We start from the raw sequence: 21,769 nt of genomic DNA, 5'->3' as shown, positions 1-21,769 counted from the left end.
AAACATCTGTGAAGATCAGTATTAATTAGATGAGCGGGGCTTTTAGCTTTTTGCCTCTGAATAGTTTTGGCATCTCACTTTATCCTTTGGAATTCAGAATGATTGGCTTCTTTAGGAACTCAGAATCCAGATAGTGTTATTGATTCTCCTAGTTAAGTATGATGATTCTTGAACACAACTACTTATTGAGTCTTGGCCGTGGCCCAAAGCACTCTGTCTTCCAGTATTACCACCGGATACATACATGCCACAGACACATAATTGGGTGAACCTTTTCAGATTGTGACTCAGCTTTGCTAAAGTCCCCAATTAGAGGTGTCCAGGGTTCTTAAGCACACTCTTATTGCCTTGGATCACAACTTTATTTCTTTCTTTTTCTTTCTTTTCTTCTTTTTTTTTTCGATTTTTTTGTTTTTTTGTTTTCGTTTGCTTCTTCCTTTTTTTTTGTATTCACTGCTTTTTCTTGCTTCAAGAATCATTTTTATGATTTTTCAGATCCTCAGTAACATGTCTCCTTTTTCATCATTCTTTCAAGAGCCAACATTCATAAACCACAAATTCAAAAGACATATGCACTGTTCAAGCATACATTCATAGAACAAAAAGTGTTGCCACCACATCAAAATAATTAAACTGTTATAAAATTCAAAATTCATGCAATTCTTTTCTTTTTCAATTAAGAACAATCTCTAAGAAAGGTGATGGATTCATAGGACATTCATAACTTTAAGGCATAGACACTAAGACACTAATGATCATAAGACACAAACATGGATAACATAAAGCACTAAAATTTCGAAAAACAGACAAAATAAAGAACAAGGAGATTAAAGAACGGGTCCACCTTAGTGATGGCGGCTTGTTCTTCCTCTTGAAGGTCTTATGGAGTGCTTGAGCTCCTCAATGTCTCTTCCTTGTCTTTGTTGCTCCTCTCTCATGATTCTTTGATCTTCTCTAATTTCATGGAGGAGGATGGAATGCTCTTGGTGCTCCACTCTTAATTGTCCCATGTTGGAACTCAATTCTCCTATGGAGGTGTTTAGTTGCTCCCAATAGTCTTGTGGAGGAAGGTGCATCCCTTGAGGTATCTCAGGGATCTCATGATGAGAGGGGTCTCTTGTTTGCTCCATCCTTTTCTTGGTGATGGGCTTGTCCTCATCAATGGGGGTGTCTCCTTCTATGTCAACTCCAACTGAATAACAGAGGTGACAAATGAGATGAGGAAAGGCTAGCCTTGCCAAGGTGGAAGACTTGTCCGCCACTTTATAGAGTTCTTGGGCTATAACCTCATGAACTTCCACTTCTTCTCCAATCATGATGCTATGAATCATGATGGCCCGGTCTAGAGTAACTTCGGACCGGTTGCTAGTGGGAATGATTGAGCGACTTGTTGAATGGGGTTGGTAAGCACTTCCCAACCTCTTCTTCGGATCTCATGGCGGATCTCCGGATATTCACCCTTTTTGAGTGAAAAGGGGACTTCGGGGATCACCTTCTTCAAGGCCACAACTTCATAGAAGTGGTCTTGATGCACCCTTGAGATGAATCTATCCATCTCCCATGACTCGAAGGTGGAAGCTTTTGCCTTCCCTTTCCTCTTTCTAGAGGTTTCTCCGGCCTTGGATGCCATAAATGGTTATGGAAAACGAAAAAGCAACGCTTTTACCACACCAAACTTAAAAGGTTTGCTCGTCCTCGAGCAAAAGAAGAAAGAAGAGAGTAGAAGAAGAAGAAATGAGGAAGAAGGGAGTGGCTTATGTATTCGGCCAAGGAGGGGGAAAGTGGTGTTTAGGTTGTGTGAAAATGAAGGAGTGAAGAAGGGTATTTATAGGAGAGAGGGGAGATGGGGTTCGGCCATTATGGGTGGGTTTGGGAGGAAAAGTGGTTTGAATTTGAAGGGTGAGGTTGGTGGGGATTTATGAAGGATGGATGTGAGTGGTGAAGAGAAAGATGGGATTTGATAGGTGAGGGATTTTTTGGGGAAGAGGTATTGAGGTGATTGGTGAATGGGGAAGAAGAGAGAGGGTAGTGGTGGGGTTGGTGGGGGTCCTGTGGGGTCCACAGATCCTGTGGTGTCAAGGAAAAGTCATCCCTGCACCAAATGTTGCTCAAAATCATGTTTTGAGCCATTTCTGGCGTTAAACGCCGGGCTTGTGCCCATTCCTGGCGTTTAACGCCAGGTTCTTGCCCTTTTCTGGCGTTTAACGCCAGTCTGGTGCCCCTTTCTGGCGTTAAACGCCCAGAATGGTGCCAGACTGGGCGTTAAACGCCCAACTGCTAGCCTCACTGGCGTTTAAACGCCAGTGAATTCTTCCTCCAGGGTGTGCTATTTTTCTTCCTGTTTTTCATTTTGTTTTTGCTTTTTCAATGGATTTTGTGACTTCTTATGATCATCAACCTACAAAAAACATAAAATAACAAAAGAAAATATATAAAATATAATCATTGGGTTGCCTCCCAACAAGCGCTTCTTTAATGTCAATAGCTTGACAGAGGGCTCTCATGGAGCCTCACAGATACTCAGAGCAATGTTGGAACCTCCCAACACCAAACTTAGAGTTTGAATGTGGGGGTTCAACACCAAACTTAGAGTTTGGTTGTGGCCTCCCAACACCAAACTTAGAGTTTGACTGTGGGGGCTCTGTTTGTCTCTGATTTGAGAGAAGCTCTTCATGCTTCTTCTCCATGGTGACAGAGGGATATCCTTGAGCCTTAAACACATAGGATTCTTCATTCACTTGAATGATCAGTTCTCCTCCATCAACATCAATCACAGCCTTTGCTGTGGCTAGGAAGGGTCTGCCAAGGATGATGGATTCATCCATGCACTTCCCAGTCTCTAGGACTATGAAATCAGTAGGGATGTAATGGTTTTCAATCTTTACCAAAACATTCTCTACAAGTCCATGAGCTTGTTTTCTTGAATTGTCTGCCATCTCTAGTGAGATTCTTGCAGCTTGTACCTCCAAGATCCCTAGCTTCTCCATTACAGAGAGAGGCATGAGGTTTACACTTGACCCTAAGTCACACAGAGCCTTCTTGAAGGTCATGGTGCCTATGGTACAAGGTATTGAAAACTTCCCAGGATCTTGTCTCTTTTGAGGTAATTTCTGCCTAGACAAGTCATCCAGCTCTTTGGTGAGCAAAGGAGGTTCATCCTCCCAAGTCTCATTTCCAAACAACTTGTCATTTAGCTTCATGATTGCTCCAAGGTAGTTAGCAACTTGCTCTTCAGTGACATACTCATCCTCTTCAGAGGAAGAATACTCATCAGAGCTCATGAAAGGCAGAAGTAAATCCAATGGAATCTCTATGGTCTCAGTTTGAGCCTCAGATTCCCATGGTTCCTCATTGGGGAACTCAGAGGAGGCTAGTGCACGCCCACTGAGGTCTTCCTCAGTGGCGTCCACTTCCTCTCTTTCCTCTCCAAATTCGGCCATGTTGATGGCCTTGCACTCTCCTTTTGGATTTTCTTCTGTATTACTTGGAAGAGTACTTGGAGGGAGTTCAGTAATTTTCTTACTCAGCTGTCCCACTTGTGCCTCCAAATTCCTAATGGAGGACCTTGTTTCAGTCATGAAACTTTGAGTGGTTTTGATTAGATCAGAGACCATGGTTGCTAAGTCAGAGGGGTTCTGCTTAGAATTCTCTGTCTGTTGCTGAGAAGATGATGGAAAAGGCTTGCCATTGCTAAACCTGTTTCTTCCACCATTGTTGTTATTGAAACCTTGTTGAGGTCTCTCTTGATTTTTCCATGAGAAATTTGGGTGATTTCTCCATGAAGAGTTATAGGTGTTCCCATAGGGTTCTCCTAAGTAATTCACCTCTTCCATTGAAGGGTTCTCAGGATCATAAGCTTCTTCCTCAGATGAAGCATCCTTAGTACTGCTTGGTGCATTTTGCATTCTAGACAGACTTTGAGAAATCAAATTGACTTGTTGAGTCAATATCTTGTTCTGAGCCAATATGGCATTCAGAGCATCAATCTCAAGAACTCCTTTCTTCTGACTTGTCCCATTGTTCACAGGATTTCTTTCAGAAGTGTACATGAATTGGTTATTTGCAACCATTTCAATTAGCTCTTGAGACTCTGTAGGCATCTTCTTCAGATGAAGAGATCCTCCAGCAGAGCTATCCAAAGACATCTTGGATAGTTCAGAGAGACCATCATAGAAAATACCTATGATGCTCCATTCAGAAAGCATGTCTGAGGGACACTTTCTGATTAATTGTTTGTATCTTTCCCAAGCTTCATAGAGGGATTCTCCATCCTTCTGTCTGAAGGTTTGGACTTCCACTCTAAGCTTACTCCATTTTTGAGGTGGAAAGAACTTTGCCAAGAAGGCGTTGACTAGCCTTTCCCAAGAGTCCAGGCTGTCCTTAGGTTGTGATTCCAACCATATTCTAGCTCTGTCTCTTATAGCAAAAGGGAATAGCATCAGTCTGTAGACCTCAGGGTCAACCCCATTAGTCTTGACTGTGTCACAAATTTACAAGAATTCAGCTAAAAACTGATGAGGATCTTCCATTGGAAGTCCATGGAACTTGCAATTCTGTTGCATTAGAGAAACTAATTGAGGCTTAAGCTCAAAGTTGTTTGCTCCAATGGCAGGGATAGAGATGCTTCTCCCATAGAAGTCGGGAGTAGGTGCAGTAAAGTCACCCAGCACCTTCCTTGCATTGTTGGTATTGTTGTTGTTTTCGGCTGCCATGGGTTCTTCTTCCTTGAAGAATTCGGTCAGGTCCTTAACAGAGAGTTGTGCCTTAGCTTCTCTTAGCTTTCGCTTCAAGGTCCTTTCAGGTTCAGGGTCAGCTTCAACAATAATGCCTTTGTCTTTGTTCCTGCTCATATGAAAGAGAAGAGAACAAGAAACTGTGAAATCCTCTATGTCACAGTATAGAAATTCCTTGAGGTGTCAGAGGTAAAGAAAAATAGAAGAAGGAGGTGGAAGAATTCGAACTTTGATTAGATAGAGTTCGAATTGTGCATTAAGAATGAGTAGTACTCCATAAATAGAAGGATGTGGGAGGGAGGAAGAGAATTTTCGAAAATTAATTAGAAAGATGTCAAAAACATTTTAAAAATTGATTGACAATTTTCGAAAATTCAAAGTGGAAAAGAAATCAAGTGATTTTTGAAAAAGATTTTGAAATTAGAAATTAAAAAGATTTGATTGAAAACTATTCTGAAAAAGATGTGATTAAAAAGATATGATTAGTTTAAAAAAATGTGATTGAGAAGATATGATTTGAAAAACATTTTAAAAAGATTTGATTTTAAAAATTAATGACTTGCCTAACAAGAAAAGATATGATTTGAACATTTGAACCTTTCTCAACAGAAAAGGTAACAAACTTTGAGATGTTCAATCAAATCATTAATTGTTAGTAAGTATCTTTGAAAAAGGAAAGAAATTGATTTTGAAAACATTTGATTGAAAAGATATGATTTGGAAAAGATTTGATTTTGAAAAACTTTTGAAAACTTGAAAAAAAAAATTGATTTTGAAAACAAAATCTTCCCCCTTTGCCATCCTAGCGTTAAACGCCCAGAATGGTATCCATTCTGGCGTTTAACGCCCAAAATGCACCTTTTTTGGGCGTTAAACGCCCAACCAGGTACCTTGGCTGGTGTTTAAACGCCAGTCTGTCCTTCTTCACTGGGCATTTTTGAATGCCCAGCTTTTTCTGTGTGATTCCTCTGCAATATGTTCTGAATCTTTAATTCTTTGTATTATTGACTTGAAAAGACACAAATTAAAAATATTTTTGGATTTTTAATAATCAAAATGCAACAAGAATTAAATAACAATGCATGCAAGACACCAAACTTAGCAGTTTGTATACTACTGACACTATATGAGACACATAAACACTCAAGTCAAAAGAATTCAAAGATCAGAGTAAGAAATCATCAAGAATTACTTGAAGATCCTTAAGACACATGAATGAATGTATGCAATTGACACCAAACTTAAGATGAGACACTAAACTCAAGCAAGAAACATCAAATATTTTTGGTTTTTATGATTTTTGTGAATTTTTTTTGTGATTTTCGAAAATTAAGTGGAAAAAGATATCAAAATTCTTAATGAGAATTTCAGGAATCAGTGCAATGCTAGTCTAAGACTCCGGTCCAGGAATTAGACATGGCTTCACAGCCAGCCAAGCTTTCAAAGAAAGCTTCGGTCCAAAACACTAGACATGGCCAATGGCCAACCAAGCCTTAGCAGATCATTGCTCCAAAAGCAAGATTGAAAAAAAATCAACAAGCTTTTGTGATGATAAGTTGAAACCTCGGTCCAATGGGATTAGACATGGCTTCTCAGCCAGCCAGATTTCAACAAATCATCATGAAACTCTAGAATTCATCTTCAAGAATTTCGAAAAAAATAAATACCTAATCTAAGCAACAAGATGAACCGTCAGTTGTCCATACACAAACAATCCCCGGCAACGGTGCCAAAAACTTGGTGCTGTTGCCGGATCAGAACTTTGGCACTGATGTTACCGGACCAAAAGCTTGCTCAAAACTTGAACAATCCCCGGCAACGGCGCCAAAAACTTGGTGCACGAAATTGTGATCAATACTTTTACACAAAACAAATAATCCCTAGTAATGGCTCCAAAGACTTGGTGCTCAATACCATGGCATAAACACAACTTCGCACAACTAACCAGCAAGTGCACTGGGTCGTCCAAGTAATAAACCTTACGTGAGTAAGGGTCGATCCCACGGAGATTGTTGCTATGAAGCAAGCTATGGTCACCTTGTAAATCTCAGTCAGGCAGACTCAAATGGGTATAGATGATGAATAAAGCATAAAGATAAAGATAGAGGTACTTATGTATATCATTGGTGAGAGCTTCAGATAAGCGTATGAAGATGCCTTCCCTTCCGTCTCTCTGCTTTCCTACAGTCTTCATCCAATCCTTCTTACTCCTTTCCATGGCAAGCTCATGTAGGGTTTCACCGTTGTCAGTGGCTACCTCCCATCCTCTCAGTGAAAATGTTCCCATGCTCTGTCACAGCATATGGCTAATCAGCTGTCGGTTCTCGGTCAGGCCGGAATAAAATCCATCGATCCTTTTGCGTCTGTCACTAACGCCCCGCCTGCTAGGAGTTTGAAGCACGTCACAGTCATTCAATCATTGAATCCTACTCAGAATACCACAGACAAGGTTAGACCTTCCGGATTCTCTTGAATGCCGCCATCAGTTCTTGCCTATACCACGAAGACTCTGATCTCACGGAATGGCTGGCTCGTTTGTCAGGCGAGCACTCGGTTGTCAGGCGATCAACCATGCATCGTGTATCAGGAATCCAAGAGATATTCACTGAGCCTTGATTGCTTGTAGAACAAGAGTGGTTGTCAGTCACTTTGTTCATGAGTGAGAATGGTGATGATCCGTGACAATCATCACCTTCATCAAGTTGAAGAACAAGTGATATCTTGGACAAAGAACAAGCGGAATTGAATAGAAGAACAATAGTAATTGCATTAATACTCGAGGTACAGCAGAGCTCCACACCTTAATCTATGGTGTGTAGAAACTCCACCGTTGAAAATACATAAGAACAAGGTCTAGGCATGGCCGAATGGCCAGCCTCCCAAAGTGATCAAAAGATCTAAAGAAAAAGGTTCCAAAGATCAGAAGATTAAAATACAATAGTAAAAGGTCCTACTTATAGAAAACTAGTAGCCTAAGGTGTACAAAGATGAGTAAATGACATAGAAATCTACTTCCGGGCCCACTTGGTGTGTGCTTGGGCTGAGCAAATGAAGCATTTTCGTGTAGAGACTCCTCTTGGAGTTAAATGCCAGCTTTTATGCCAGTTTGGGCGTTTAACTCCCATTTAGGTGCCAGTTCCGGCGTTTAACGCTGGAATTTCTGTAGGTGACTTTGAACGCCGGTTTGGGCCATCAAATCTTGAGTAAAGTATAAACTATCATATATTGCTGGAAAGCCCAGGATGTCTACTTTCCAACGCCATTGAGAGCGCGCCAATTGGGCTTCTGTAGCTCCAGAAAATCCACTTCGAGTGCAGGGAGGTCAGAATCCAACAGCATCTGCAGTCCTTTTGAGTCTCTGGATCAGATTTTTGCTCAGGTCCCTCAATTTCAGCCAGAAAATACCTGAAATCACAGAAAAACACACAAACTCATAGTAAAGTCCAGAAAAGTGAATTTTAACTAAAAACTAATAAAAATATACTAAAAACTAACTAGATCATACTAAAAATATACTAAAAACAATGCCAAAAAGCGTACAAATTATCCGCTCATCAATATCCTGACTAAGAATAATAAAATAAACGTAGATTGCTTCAAACCAATAATCTCCGTGGGATCGACCCTTACTCACGTAAGGTATTACTTGGACGACCCAGTGCACTTGCTGGTTAGTTGTGCGGATTACAAAAGTGTAATTGCAATTTCGTGCACCACATTGTCATGGTTCAGATTATGGAGGCCACTTTGGTGGTGAAAGGACAGCTACAAAGGTCCGTCAGAGCGGATTCTACTAGCCGACTCTCTTTAGGGACGCAAGAGCATTTGTGAAGCATTGTGACAGATGTGAAAAAGCCACGAATCTCCCTGCCAACCATGAAATGCCACAGCAGGGGATTCTTGAGGTCAAGTAATTTGATGTGTGGGGTATTGACTTCATGGGACCCTTTCCACCCTCACATTCAAACAACTATATTCTAGTGGCAGTTGATTATGTGTACAAGTGGGTGGAAGCTGTGGCTCTACCCACCAATGATGCCAAGGTGGTCATGAGCTTTCTTCAGAGATATATCTTTAGCCGGTTTGGTGTCCCGAGGACACTCATTAATGATGGAGGAAGCCATTTCTGCAACAGACAGCTAGACTCTCTTCTGTAGAGATATGGAGTCCGTCATAAAGTGGCAACCCCCTATCACCCTCAGACAAGTGGACAGGTTGAAGTTTTCAACAGGGAACTTAAGAGGATTCTAGAGAAGACCGTCAGCGTTTCAAAAAAGGACTAGTCTAGGAAGCTTGATGATGCTCTCTGGGCATACCAGACAACGTACAAGACTCCCATTGGCATGTCTCCTTATCAGTTGGTCTATGGCAAAGCCTGTCACTTGCCAGTTGAACTGGAGTATAAAGCTTACTGGACAATCAGGTATCTGAACCTTGATTCAGAAGTTGCAGGAATTAAGCGAATGCTCCAGTTAAATGAGCTTGATGAATTCATATACTCAACCTATGAGAATGCCAAGCTCTATAAGGAGAGAACCAAGTTATTACATGACAAGAAGATTGCCATTAGAGTCTTTGAGCTAGGACAACGAGTGCTTTTGTATAATTCAAGGCTCAAATTCTTTCCAGGGAAGCTGAAATTCCGGTGGTCAGGATCGTTTGTGGTTACTAGAGCTTCACCATATGGTCATGTGGAAATACAGGAAGAGAATTCTGACAGAAAATTTACAGTGAATGGCCAGAGGTTGAAGCACTATCTTGGAGGCGAGATTGATCGCCAGAGGTCCGCTCATCTGCTGAATTAGCAGAACTGACCGTCAAGCTAGTGACGTTAAAGAAGCGCTTGTCGGAAGCCAACCCGATAATTTCGTATCCTTAGTTATTTTCGTAGTAGTAGTTTTCTTATTTATCTTCTTCTTGTTGAGTTTTATCTGATCATGCAACTATTTTAGAAGCAGGAACTGAAGAAAAGAAAAGAGAGAGAGAAAAGAGACGAAGAAGGCAGAAAGCTGCGCTGGAGTAGCGCAGGAACTGTGCTTCACGCACAAACAAGATCACGCGTACGCGTACCTCACACTTGCGTGTCGTTTGCGCCTTTAGCCATCCACGCGTGCGCGTCCCAGACGCGTACGCGTGACCTTGAAAATTGGCGTAAATTGGTGTTTAAGCAGAAAGTTATGCGAGAGGGGAGCAGAAAATGTGCTTTGAGCACAAATTGGCTCACGCGTACGCGTCCATGACGCGTGTGTGTCAATTGCGATTTTGGCACTCCACGCGTACGCGTCAAGCACGCGCACGCGTGGATGAGAAAAATCGGCATAAAAGGTGTTTGGCCAGAAAGTTATGCTGGTGTAGGGCTGGAACTATGCTGGGCGCACAAGCCCCACTACGCGGACGCGTCCCTGACTCGTTCGTGTCGTTTTCCCATCATGGCCGTCCACGCGTTCGATTCCTTGACGCGTACGCATCGCTTGAAATTCATGTGATCCACGCCTACGCGTGCCTCACGCGTACGCGTCGCATGCGACGCCCAATTAAACCACCTCAGCGCCTGATTTCAGATCATCCCCCTCCCAAATCCTAATTCTCTCTTGCTCTTTTATCTTTTTATCCTTCTTTCATCATATTAATTGCTTTTATATCCCTCTCTGTTTGCAGTTCTTTTTTTGCTTGAGGACAAGCAAACCTTCAAGTTTGGTGTTGACGCTTTGCTTATGGCTTTCCTGTCTAGCACCAAAGGGAGATGAGTGTTCTTTATGAAGGAGTGAGATGACCACCAGCATAACTGAGGTGGTTGAATTCCTTTCATTCTATTTCTCTTCCGTTCTTATGTTGTTGTCTTCTGTTTTCTATTGCTTTGATTGCTTGCATGATCGTTTATTATTTTAGTAAAAAAAAAATTTAGAATTACGCACCACTCACTAAACTTGAATCTAAAAAGAAAAGAAAAGAAGTGATGTATTGCTTGAGAAATTGAGTCTAATTTTAAGAGTAGTCTTATTCACTTAAATGTGGTGGTATTATTTGTGATTTTGAATGCATGACATGAACAGTGCATATTTTAATTTGAATCAAAGGATGTTGATGTATAAGGAACAGGAATTTAGAGAATTATTATGACTTCTCTGAAATAAATAAAAATTTAAATCCTTGAAGCAAAAGAAACAGCAAAATAAAAAGAAACTATAAAAGCAAGGTCCAAGGCTCTGAGCATCAATGACTAGGGAGGTCAAACATGATTAAAAGTTCAAAGAGTTGTTTTCCTAGTCATATGCTTGTGGTGTGATTATGTCAAGTAATTCTTGAGACAGAACATTTAGAGTCAAGACCAAGTGCGTTTAACAGAGTATGCAAAAGGCTTTGAGCTCCACTGTTTGGGAGTAAATGAAAGAAAAATCAGAACTTAAAGAGAGTTCCCCAGTCAAGTGCTTGTGGTGTTTCTGTGTCAAGTAACCCTTGAGACAAAATATTTAAAGTCATGGCTAGTCTCAAGGTGCAAAGCACCAAAGAAAAATAAATTAAAGAAAATTATTCTGTGTTCAAGGATTAAACTGAAGTTTAAAGATTAGAGAATTCATAATATGATCCGGATTCTAATTCCGAATGACACTGACATTCCTCTAATTCAAAGGAGAGTGAGATGCCAAAACTGTTCAAGATTACAATGAATAAACCCCATTTTAAGAATAGACTTGAGCTTAATCGAATTCTCATTCTCATGCAAATTCACATCCTTAGCCTATATTAGTTTGGTTGCTTGAGGATAAGCAACAATTCAAGTTTGGTGTTGTGATGTGTGAGCATCTTTCTTATCTTTTCCTAGTGAATTTGCAATCAATTTGTTAAGTCTAATCTAGAATTAATTGTCTTTTAGCCACTATGGATGCTACTTTGAGTCTTGTGAAAATCTGTTTATTTTAGGTAGCATTCGGTTGGAATTGATGGAGTTTCTGCAGCACAAAAATTTAAATGAGATGACAGCGAGGAGCGACGCGCACGCGTCCCTGACGCGTGCGCGTGATTTGGAGTTTTCCATGGTGACGCGGGCACGTAGATGACGCGTACGCGTGATTTGAAGATTTGCACGGCGACGCGTACACGTACCTGACGAGTACGCGTGACACGTGAAGAAGACCATCGATGCGTACGCGTGACATGTGCCACGTGCAGAAAACGCAAAAAAATACTGAGGGCGATTTCTGGGCTGTTTTTGACCCAGTTTTCAGCCCAAGAAACACAGATTAGAGGCTGCAAAATGGAGGACTCAAGGGAACACTTCCTGTTACTTCCCATGTTAGGCGTGGGTCATACGAAGCAAGTAGTTCCCATCCATCACTTAAAGACTTGCTGATTGTCATAATAAATTCTGATTTAAATTTTAAATATTATAGGAAAAGATATTAGTTTAGATATTTGATTTTAAATTAATTAGGATTAGATATAAAAGATATTAGGATTCTATACCAATTAACATTCCGCACTTCAGAGTTTACCAGAATCCTAGTTTTCTTCTCAGATTCATGAACAACTAAACCTCTATTGTTAAGGTTAGGAGCTCTGTCTATTGTATGGATTGATACTATTATTTTTCTATTTTAAATTCATGTTTGGATTTATATTTCAATAATTATTTTCGTTCTTTATTTTATAAATTTGGGTGGAACGGAAGTATGACCCATGTTCTAATTGAGTTCTTGTATAACTTGAAAAAGCTCTTTACTTGAACAACAGCTTGAAAACATATTATCCTGAATTTCTAATTGTTTGTATTTAACGGGATACGTGATATATAATCCCCTTATTTTTGGATAATTAGGATTCTTGTGGCATATAAACTGGAATTTGATCATCACCCTCTAATTGGAATTAATTGACAAAGAAATTGGCAGTTGATGAATTTTGGAGGAAACTAGGAAGGTCTAAGAAATTAGGGTCTAGTCACAAATAGTTTGCCATGAATTAAATCTTGCATGATTAAAATAGTTAATCAAAAAAGTCAATCAGAAAAATAGATAACTCTAAAGTCTTAACTATTTTCTCCCATATTTTATTTCCAACTTAATTACTTGCGTGCCTGCCTTCTGATATTTTGAAGCTTCTTTTTAAACCTTTTGAACATCTCAAAACCATTTTCTGCTTGCCTAACTAAGTAAATCATTTAACCATTGTTGTTTAGTCCATCAATCCTCGTGGGATCAACCCTCACTCACCTAAGGTATTACTTGGTACGACCCGGTGCACTTGCTAGTTAGTTTGTGGGTTATAAAATACCGCATCACTTTCTGAGCTCTGATGTACTATTTGATGCTTTTGAATCCCAAAACACCATCTTTTGCTTGTCTGACTGAGTGAATCATTCCATTGTTGTTATTTAATGTATCAATTTTCGTAAAATCGACCCTCATTCACCTGAAGTATTAGCGATATTACTTGGTAATACTGGTGCACTTACCTGGATGAAGGAGAAAACAAGAGGATTCACCGTGAGTTCAACTTATGCCATCTGTTTCCAATTCTTCCATCCTCCAGTACAATTCCTGCCAGAATAAAGCCAAAGCAAAGCATTATGGAATTCTCTCTGGAAAATTAATTGCCAACCTAAAATGAAGAATTGCCTATGAAAAATCATGCATGAGGGTCTCCCTGTACTGAAGAAGCTGAATGCACAAATTAGTTTGATCAACCCAATTTGTTGCCGATGTAACCTGTTAGAGGAAACAGTATTCCATTTTCTGTGGGAATGTCCAGATGCATTAGAAACATGGCGAATCGCAGGTCTTCTATTCCCAAACCACAGTGAAAAACCATGGAAGTGGTGGCTGAAATTAGAAGAGGAGTTGAGACGAAATGAAGACACGAAGAAGATAAGAGAGATTGCTGCTAATGTTATCTGGCAACTTTGGAAGGCAAGAAACGGTTTCATCTTTGAAGGTAGAAGAAGTCCTCCTTCACGATTCTGGTAGCAGTTATGAACTCCATGGAAGAGACAAGAAGACAATGTTTACCCGCTCCTCTTAACTCAATTTCCTTTCTTTAATGTTAATAAATACAAGTTTAATCACCCGTGCCATGCACGTGATAAGATTGCAATTATAATTTTAAGTTGTTATGTTAAATTTCATTTTAATTATAATAATTTAATTAATAAAAAAATAACTTGTATGCGTTGTTTTTCTTTTCTTAATATAGTATTAATTGTATTAACTATAAAATAGTTATTTAATCTACTTTTTTCAATAAATCAGGCATATATACTCAATATGACCATAAATAATCTAGTAATACTTAAATCTACCAACAAAATTTTATATGTTGGTTTACTGTGAAGTAAGAAAATATCAAAATTAGCTCAAAATGAAGAACAAATTAATAGAGAATCCTAATGCAGAAAATTTTGTAATAAACAATAAATAATTTAAACCTATTGAATAACAATTCAATGCTATCTTTTGATACCTGCAAAATATATACATGAAACAACACCGTATCAATATTTGTATATAAAATTATATGATTAATGTAATTATAAAATTGTTTGTCAAGAGAATAAAATTATACGAATTTTAATGATAATTTTAATATTTTCAAACTATTCATGTATAATAAGAATTCATCTATTATTAGTTCCTAGAATTTCTAAATTTTTTTAAGTGATAGTAATAAATTTTAATAAATAAATAGATTTAGTAAGACATTTTGTTATTACCTTTTTATTATAGGCTCTCAAAAACTTCTCTATATACCACATTCATCGTGCAGTTATCTTCCAAGTGTCCATGATCTTGCAACAACACTCGCAGACCATCTTTACTCGTTACCCTTGATAACGCAACATACAATTGACCATGGGTGAAAATTGGCCTTGAAAGGTAAATTCCAACTTTCAATAGAGTTTGTCTCTGGGACTTATTTATTGTCATTGCAAATGACATGATAATTGGGAATTGTCTTCTTTGAAACTTGACCGGTAATGTTTCATTATTTGGAATTAGATTCAGTCTTGGGATAAGAACAATACTTCCAGCTTTGTTACCAGTTAAAGTCTTGCATTCTATCACATGATTTCCCATTCTTCTAACTTGCATCCTCGTTCCATTGCACAAACCATTACTTTGGTCTATATTCCGCAGCAACATAACAGGAGCGCCAACTTTCAGAACCAACTTGTGTGGTGGTAGACCTGAACAATTTATTCCATTTAGAATCTCCAACGAGAAAGCATCTAACTCAAATTCCATATTTCCCTCTTCAGCACACACAGAGTCTGAACTTAAGTAGACTCTTTCTTGTCCAGGTAGCCCTGCAGTTATCTTGTTGTTGACATCAATGACATAAAAATCCAAAGTTGGTGCAAGAATTGCTCTATCCTTGAAATAATTTTCAACGGATAAATTGGATAACATATTTGGATACACGAAATCAATGAGGTCATCCAAAGCTGTCTCAGAGTTCTTAATCAAAATGTCAGATGGTATATGAACGATCGATTCACCATCTGTTGTATCACCAGCCAAACCATCACCAATTTTGAGTAGCCATTCTGCAAAATTTCTGAGTTCTTGTATGTTGTTGTTTTTACCTAGTGACAATCTCATTTTTTGTAAGCTTCAAAATCTTACAGTTATGCCACAAATATGAAGAATTAATAGAAGATTGAATTATATCTTGCCTTGAGCCTCTGGGAATCACAGGTAAAATTTATCCGAGAACAACAACTTTACCTCCAAATGACAAATGAGCATTATACGAATCTGAGAACCTTAAGATGTCTCTGAGGCATTTATCTAAAACTTCGTAACAATACTTACTTATCATTGGAGCTTCATCCCATGTAATTAATTTGGCCTTAGCTTGGATATTACCCTTGAAAGAGGACTTCCCTGTTTAATGCTACACAAAGAATCCTCATTTATGGCAAAAGAAATTTTAAACCTTGAATGTGCAGTTCTTTCATTAGGCAACAAAAGTGCAGCAATCCCACTCGAAACAACATTTAAAACTATACCTCCTTTAGACCTAATTGAGCATGATATAGTTGACCATAAAAATATTTTTCCACAACCACCTTGATCGTATAAGAAGAAAAGTCTACCCATATTACCGCTAACAGCACTAATTATTTGATCGTATGCGAATTTCTGCTCATTAGTTAGCCTTTTTAAATACCCACTTAGTTCATTCGCAAGAGCATTAACGTCAAAATAATTGAAACAATTGACTATTACGACTTATATATATATACTAATTACAAACGATATGAATTTTTAATGGAAATACTTGATACTAATAGAAAAAAATTATATAAATAAAAATTATTTAATTTCAATTTCAATTTCATATAACAAAATAGTGGTTTTAAAAAATTATCGAATCTTTTTTTGACATATGTATTATACCATACGTATAAATTATACGGGTTATTATATAAATTCATATATATGTATAACAAAACAGTTTAATATTATATATTTTCTACATTAATTATATGTCAATATTTTAAAAAAAAGAGATAAAAGAAGAGCTATATAAATATGTATAATATTATTGCTATATATGAAGCAGTTTTATATTGCTTTAGTTATAGAGACTTACTATAATTATATAAAATTTAATTTGAGAAAATAATTTCCCTTGCCATAAATAATATACTAAAACTATTAGTATATTATCTTCTTTATGGTTAATTGAATTTATCAATGATTTTCCCGTATAAATCGTTATTACCCAGTTTTTAATAATTACTTAATATATAAAATTTGAAATTGAAAATTATTATTATTAATTCAATTAACTGGTTAATTGAGTAATAATTGTCAAATTATTAAGGTGCAAAATCATTGATTTACTCAATTGATTTTCATATATTATTTATATTTCAAGTAATAATTTGAAATTATATTATTTACCCAGTTAATAATACTATTATTAAAAATTATATTTTGCATTGATTTTTAAATCAATTATTAAATAATTATTTTTGTTAAGATAATTGTTTATAAATTATTTTAAATTATATTTTGTTAAGATATAATTATTTAGATTATTACTCATGACACGGGTATAATTTCATTTTATACCAATTAATTAATTATAATTATATGACACGGGTGTAATTTCAATTTTATCTACGGATTATTTTTCGTAATAATATACAACATATTATTTACCGTGATAATTTAATTTGATTGATTTCTAATTATTTACGTACATAAATGATTAAAATATATAACATAAATATCGTAATTATTATAATTCTATGATATAATTATAATTAACATATTTTATCATAATTAAATATTAATTTGATATAATTATAATGAAAATACTTTCCCAAAATAATATAATCTACTATTATTCATCCACTCATTATTTGGAAATAAACCTTAATATGATTTTTTACATCTCCACTATGAGAAATAACTACTTAGATATACCAAATAATATGTAACATATTACTACTTGTATAAGTTAAGGCACAAAGACAGGATTTAATTAAGGTGATTAAAACTTTCACCAAACAGAATATGACCTCAATCGAATAAAAAAAGGTACTCGATTTTGCATTAATTAGCTAGTCAAAGAAATAACATATTCATTCATTATTCATGTTTCATTATATTTTTTAAATAATATATAGAAAACATATATCTTGTGTATAAAAATGTGACTATTAGTAATTTTATTAATAAATCTTTTTTTAAACTATTACTAATTTCAATTTTAATAGAAAATATGAGGAAATAATTTCGCTTGCCATAAATAATATACTAAAACTGTTAGCATATTATCTTCTATATGGTTAATTGAATTTATCAATGATTTTTCTGTGTAAATCGTTATTACCCAGTTTTTAATAACTACTTAATATACAAAATTTGAAATTGGAAATTGTTATTACTAATTCAATTAACTGGTTAATTGAATAATAATTATCAAATTATTAAGGTGCAAAATTATTGATTTACTCAATAGATTTTCATATATTATTTATATTTCAAGTAATAATTTAAAATTATATTATTTACCCAGTTAATAATATTATTATTAATAATTATTTTTTGCATTGATTTTTAAATCAATTATTAAATAATTATTTTTGTTAAGATAATTATTTATAAATTATTTCAAATTATATTTTGTTAAGATATAATTATTTAGATTATTACTCATGGTACGAGTATAATTTCATTTTATACCAATTAATCAATTATAATTATATGACACGGGTGTAATTTTAATTTTATCCACTGATTATTGGTAAATAAATTTTATTCCAATTATAAATAAAATCTGTTTTTATTGACAAATAAATTGTCTTTAGGTCAACGATTTAATATATATGTAGGTTCATTTTTTGTCAAATATAATGAAAATACAAATAAAGAAATAAAGGATAAAAATAAACTTAATAATATCTTACACTACTTCATTTTATTAAATTATTTAAAAATAGCACATCCACAAAAAATAATCGTAATATATAAATTGAGGCAATAATTTAAAATTCTATAATTATAATTTAATCAAATACTAATAGTAAAACCAAATTACCTAAACAATATTGAACCTATTCTAATCCTTATTCACGTATAGTATAGAATCATTCTTGTAACGACAACCAACTGAAATAACATCGTAAGTTTTAATATTTAGAATTCGTGCAAAATCAGACCATCCTCTTGTTAGATAAGCTTCATCATCCACTATCCATGCAATGCGGTAAGGTATATAATTGCCACACCGAGAAACCAAACTAACTCTTATTCCCCTCAATGGCATTGCATGCATGCAAAAGAAAGCTGGTAATTTCTGAAAAAAATAAAATATATTAAAAAATTATTCTAATAATGAATAGTTTAAACTAAGAAAATTTAAATATATTACCAATCGTTGAAATTGCATATCTGAATTTGTCATGAATTTAGCAAAACTGAACGCTTACATCCTTCGGTAAAGTAGAGACTATTGCCTCTTCTTTGAACGCTTACATCCATGTAGTTGGAACCTGAATCAGTGAAGACAACTCGATGAGATATTTTATGGATGTGATGCATTGTAAATGATTGTGGCAAAAGACAATCGAACTGGAACATTAGATGATAAGAATAACTTAGAGTAACAACAAATAAAAAATTATCAAAAGAATAATATAATAGAATGAGTATATAAAAAAATATTATAAAAAATTATAAATTGTACTTTAAAATGATCAACTTCAATAAAAAACGAAGAATACATTCTTATTCTATGAAGTAGTAAAAAAAAACACTAAATATAAAATTATGAATTGGCTCTCAAATTTAGATTCATGTACCATAGAAAAACACTATATATAGGCTTTAGTAAAACAAAAATAAATATGTAAATTATCTATTATTAAGGTAATTTTTTAATAATGCATTAAATTTTGATTTGATACAATTATAATGAAGATATGTTTCTAAATTAGTATAATTATATATTATTCATTAAATATTAATTATAATATAATTATATTAAAGATATTTTTTATAAAATAATTTAAAAAAATTATTTGATATACGTGAATTGGGTAACAAATATTTTTTATTATTATTATTACTATTATTGATATTATTATTATCATTAAAATTATTAAAAGTATTTTTAATTGATAATTGATAAGTAGTTTAATAGTGCATTAAATATTGATTTGATATAATTATAATGAGGATATGTTGCCAAATTAGTATTATTATATATTATTTATTTAGTATTAATTATAATATAATTACAATAAAATAATTTAGAATAAAAAAAATTTATTCGTTTTGGAGGGAAAACGGAGGCATGAGAGATCGACATGTCACCTTTAGTAGTTGGGGAAAAACCCAGTTTTAGTATATTAAGTAGATTTGTGTTGGAATTATCTATTTTGCCCTTGTCTGTAGTCCATCTTGGACCGTCAATTTTATGGCGAAAGCTACTGCACTCCAGGTAAAGTAGGGAGTGCAACACTCTTTAAAAGTTAACCTACTATCAAAAGTTAACAGGTAAATTAAATTTATTTATTATTGTTATTTTTTTTTTGTCATGGGCTGAACAAACAAACCGACACTAACAAAAATACTAATTCCCTCATTTAACACACGGACGGCCTTTACACCACAAAAATACTCAGGAAAATTTGATTTAATTCTTCCATTATTCTGTTATTGTCGATGTGATGTCTTTAAGCATTTTCACTGTTTTATTTGTTGGCAGGTGTTTCCATTATCGTTTTGACTAGTCACAGATTTTAACACTCTCGAACCCACCACATTCCACCTCTACCATAAATGACCTTCAAAGTCCGAAAAATTGCTGCCATAGAAAAGGAAGACGCATGTCTGTCGCTGCTGCTGGTTGGCTAACTCCAAAATCGATTCTGTAGAAGAACCCGGTCTCCATGAAGACGCCATGATTCTCAGATGACGACATAGTCAAAGCACAAAATAGATGGCAGTTACAACAAGTTCATTATCTTTTATTTCAAATTATCCTCAAATTATACGTAATAAAATGAAAAATTAAAATACAATTATATTTAAACAATTATTTGTATTATTTTTTTATTAATTTATTCAAAAAATAATTAAATTTTAAAGTTAATTGGTATAAAATATTACAGATATAAAATTAAAAAAATTTATTTATATAAGAATGAGCCTAATAAATAATTATTCTATTTAATATAAAATTAAGAATATTTCTTTCTTTATCAACGAGTTATAGTTCAAATGACATAGTTTTCATCTAAGAGTTGGTAAAAAAAAAGAATACTTCTTTCTTTTATTAACTTTTTTTAAACATTAATTATTTATTTTACATGCAATATAAAAATAAATGAATATAATATTTATTGAGTAGACGTAAAATTTTTTTATTGTCATAGTGTTTGAACCAAATAAAAAAATATTATTTTAAGAAAAACTAATAATATATTTTTAATAATATTCTTAATACAAAATAATAAATTTTAAATATTTTTTAAATAATATATATTAACTAAAATAATATAATTATCCAAAATAATATATTATAAATATAATAAAATAACATATTTCAATAAAAAAATTGTTAATAAAAAATTATATAAATATTTTTTATATAAATTTTTGTTTCACACAAAATAAAATTATTATATGTTTGTTTGCTTTTTATACTGTATATATGTTCTTTTTAATTAAATTTATATAATACAAATTTTTTATCATTTTATTCATATTTAATGTTTTAATTTTATTTCACACAAAAAAAATTATATATATATATATATATATATATATATATATATATATATATATATATATATATATATATAACACAAAATTTTTTATCATTGTCTTTATATTTAATATTATAATTTTATTTCACATAAAACAAAATTTATTTAAATTTTAATATTATATATATATATATATATATATATATATAACACAAAAAAATTTTTATTATTGTGTTTATATTTAATATTATAATTTTATTTCACACAAAATAAAATTTATTTAAATTTTAATATTATATACATAATATATATTTAATATTATTTTTTTAAGATTCTAATATATCTTTTTTTCTGGATTTAGTACATAAATTTTTAACTTATTTTTTATGTATTATTTATTTTAATTTTAAAGTCCAATAACTTTTTTTGTACAGACACGTTGTTTTTAATATTTATATACTATTTTTTTATTTTGAACTTCAGCCCAATATCTGAGATTTACAAAAAAAAAAATCTAAAACTTGTAAAAAAATAATTAACCTGATTAACAGGTTGCCTTTTTAAATTTAGACCATTCAAATAGAATATAATAAATAAAGAGTTCAGATTTAATGAATTCACAAGGTGTGCAGTACTCCATACCTAACAAGGAGCGTTTAAGGATGAGCACAATTTTATCAATGAAGTTCATCCAGCTATCTTGAAAAAAAAATTAAAACTTTAAATTGTTATGTTTTTAAATTAAATATATAAACATAATTAACCATACAAATATAATTATACGAGTGTGTTTATTTGTATTGAATTAAAT

The 21,769-nt window shown here is 33.9% G+C and overlaps 2 protein-coding genes and 1 non-coding gene across 3 annotated transcripts; 2 read left to right on the top strand and 1 right to left on the bottom strand.

The window, feature by feature from the left end:
• The first annotated feature begins 4,199 nt into the window (after positions 1-4,199).
• Positions 4,200-4,307, top strand: LOC130978379 (small nucleolar RNA R71). The gene has a single exon (XR_009086025.1). It is a non-coding gene; the product is annotated as a small nucleolar RNA R71 (small nucleolar RNA).
• A 4,769-nt stretch (positions 4,308-9,076) lies between these two features.
• LOC130974745 (uncharacterized) lies at positions 9,077-9,538 on the top strand. Its single transcript, XM_057899601.1, has one exon. It carries the CDS (start codon positions 9,077-9,079, stop codon positions 9,536-9,538), a length of 462 nt encoding a protein of 153 aa, XP_057755584.1.
• Positions 9,539-14,446: 4,908 nt separating this feature from the next.
• Positions 14,447-15,328, bottom strand: LOC130974744 (uncharacterized). Its single transcript, XM_057899599.1, has one exon. The coding sequence runs from the start codon at positions 15,326-15,328 to the stop codon at positions 14,447-14,449; it is 882 nt and encodes a 293-aa protein (XP_057755582.1).
• Positions 15,329-21,769: the final 6,441 nt, after the last annotated feature.

The sequence above is a fragment of the Arachis stenosperma genome, chromosome 4 (genome assembly GCF_014773155.1).
Source record: "Arachis stenosperma cultivar V10309 chromosome 4, arast.V10309.gnm1.PFL2, whole genome shotgun sequence".
NCBI lineage: Eukaryota > Viridiplantae > Streptophyta > Magnoliopsida > Fabales > Fabaceae > Arachis > Arachis stenosperma.
The sequence above is the reverse complement of the archived record's forward strand: the minus strand, read 5'-3'. Positions and strand labels throughout refer to the sequence as shown.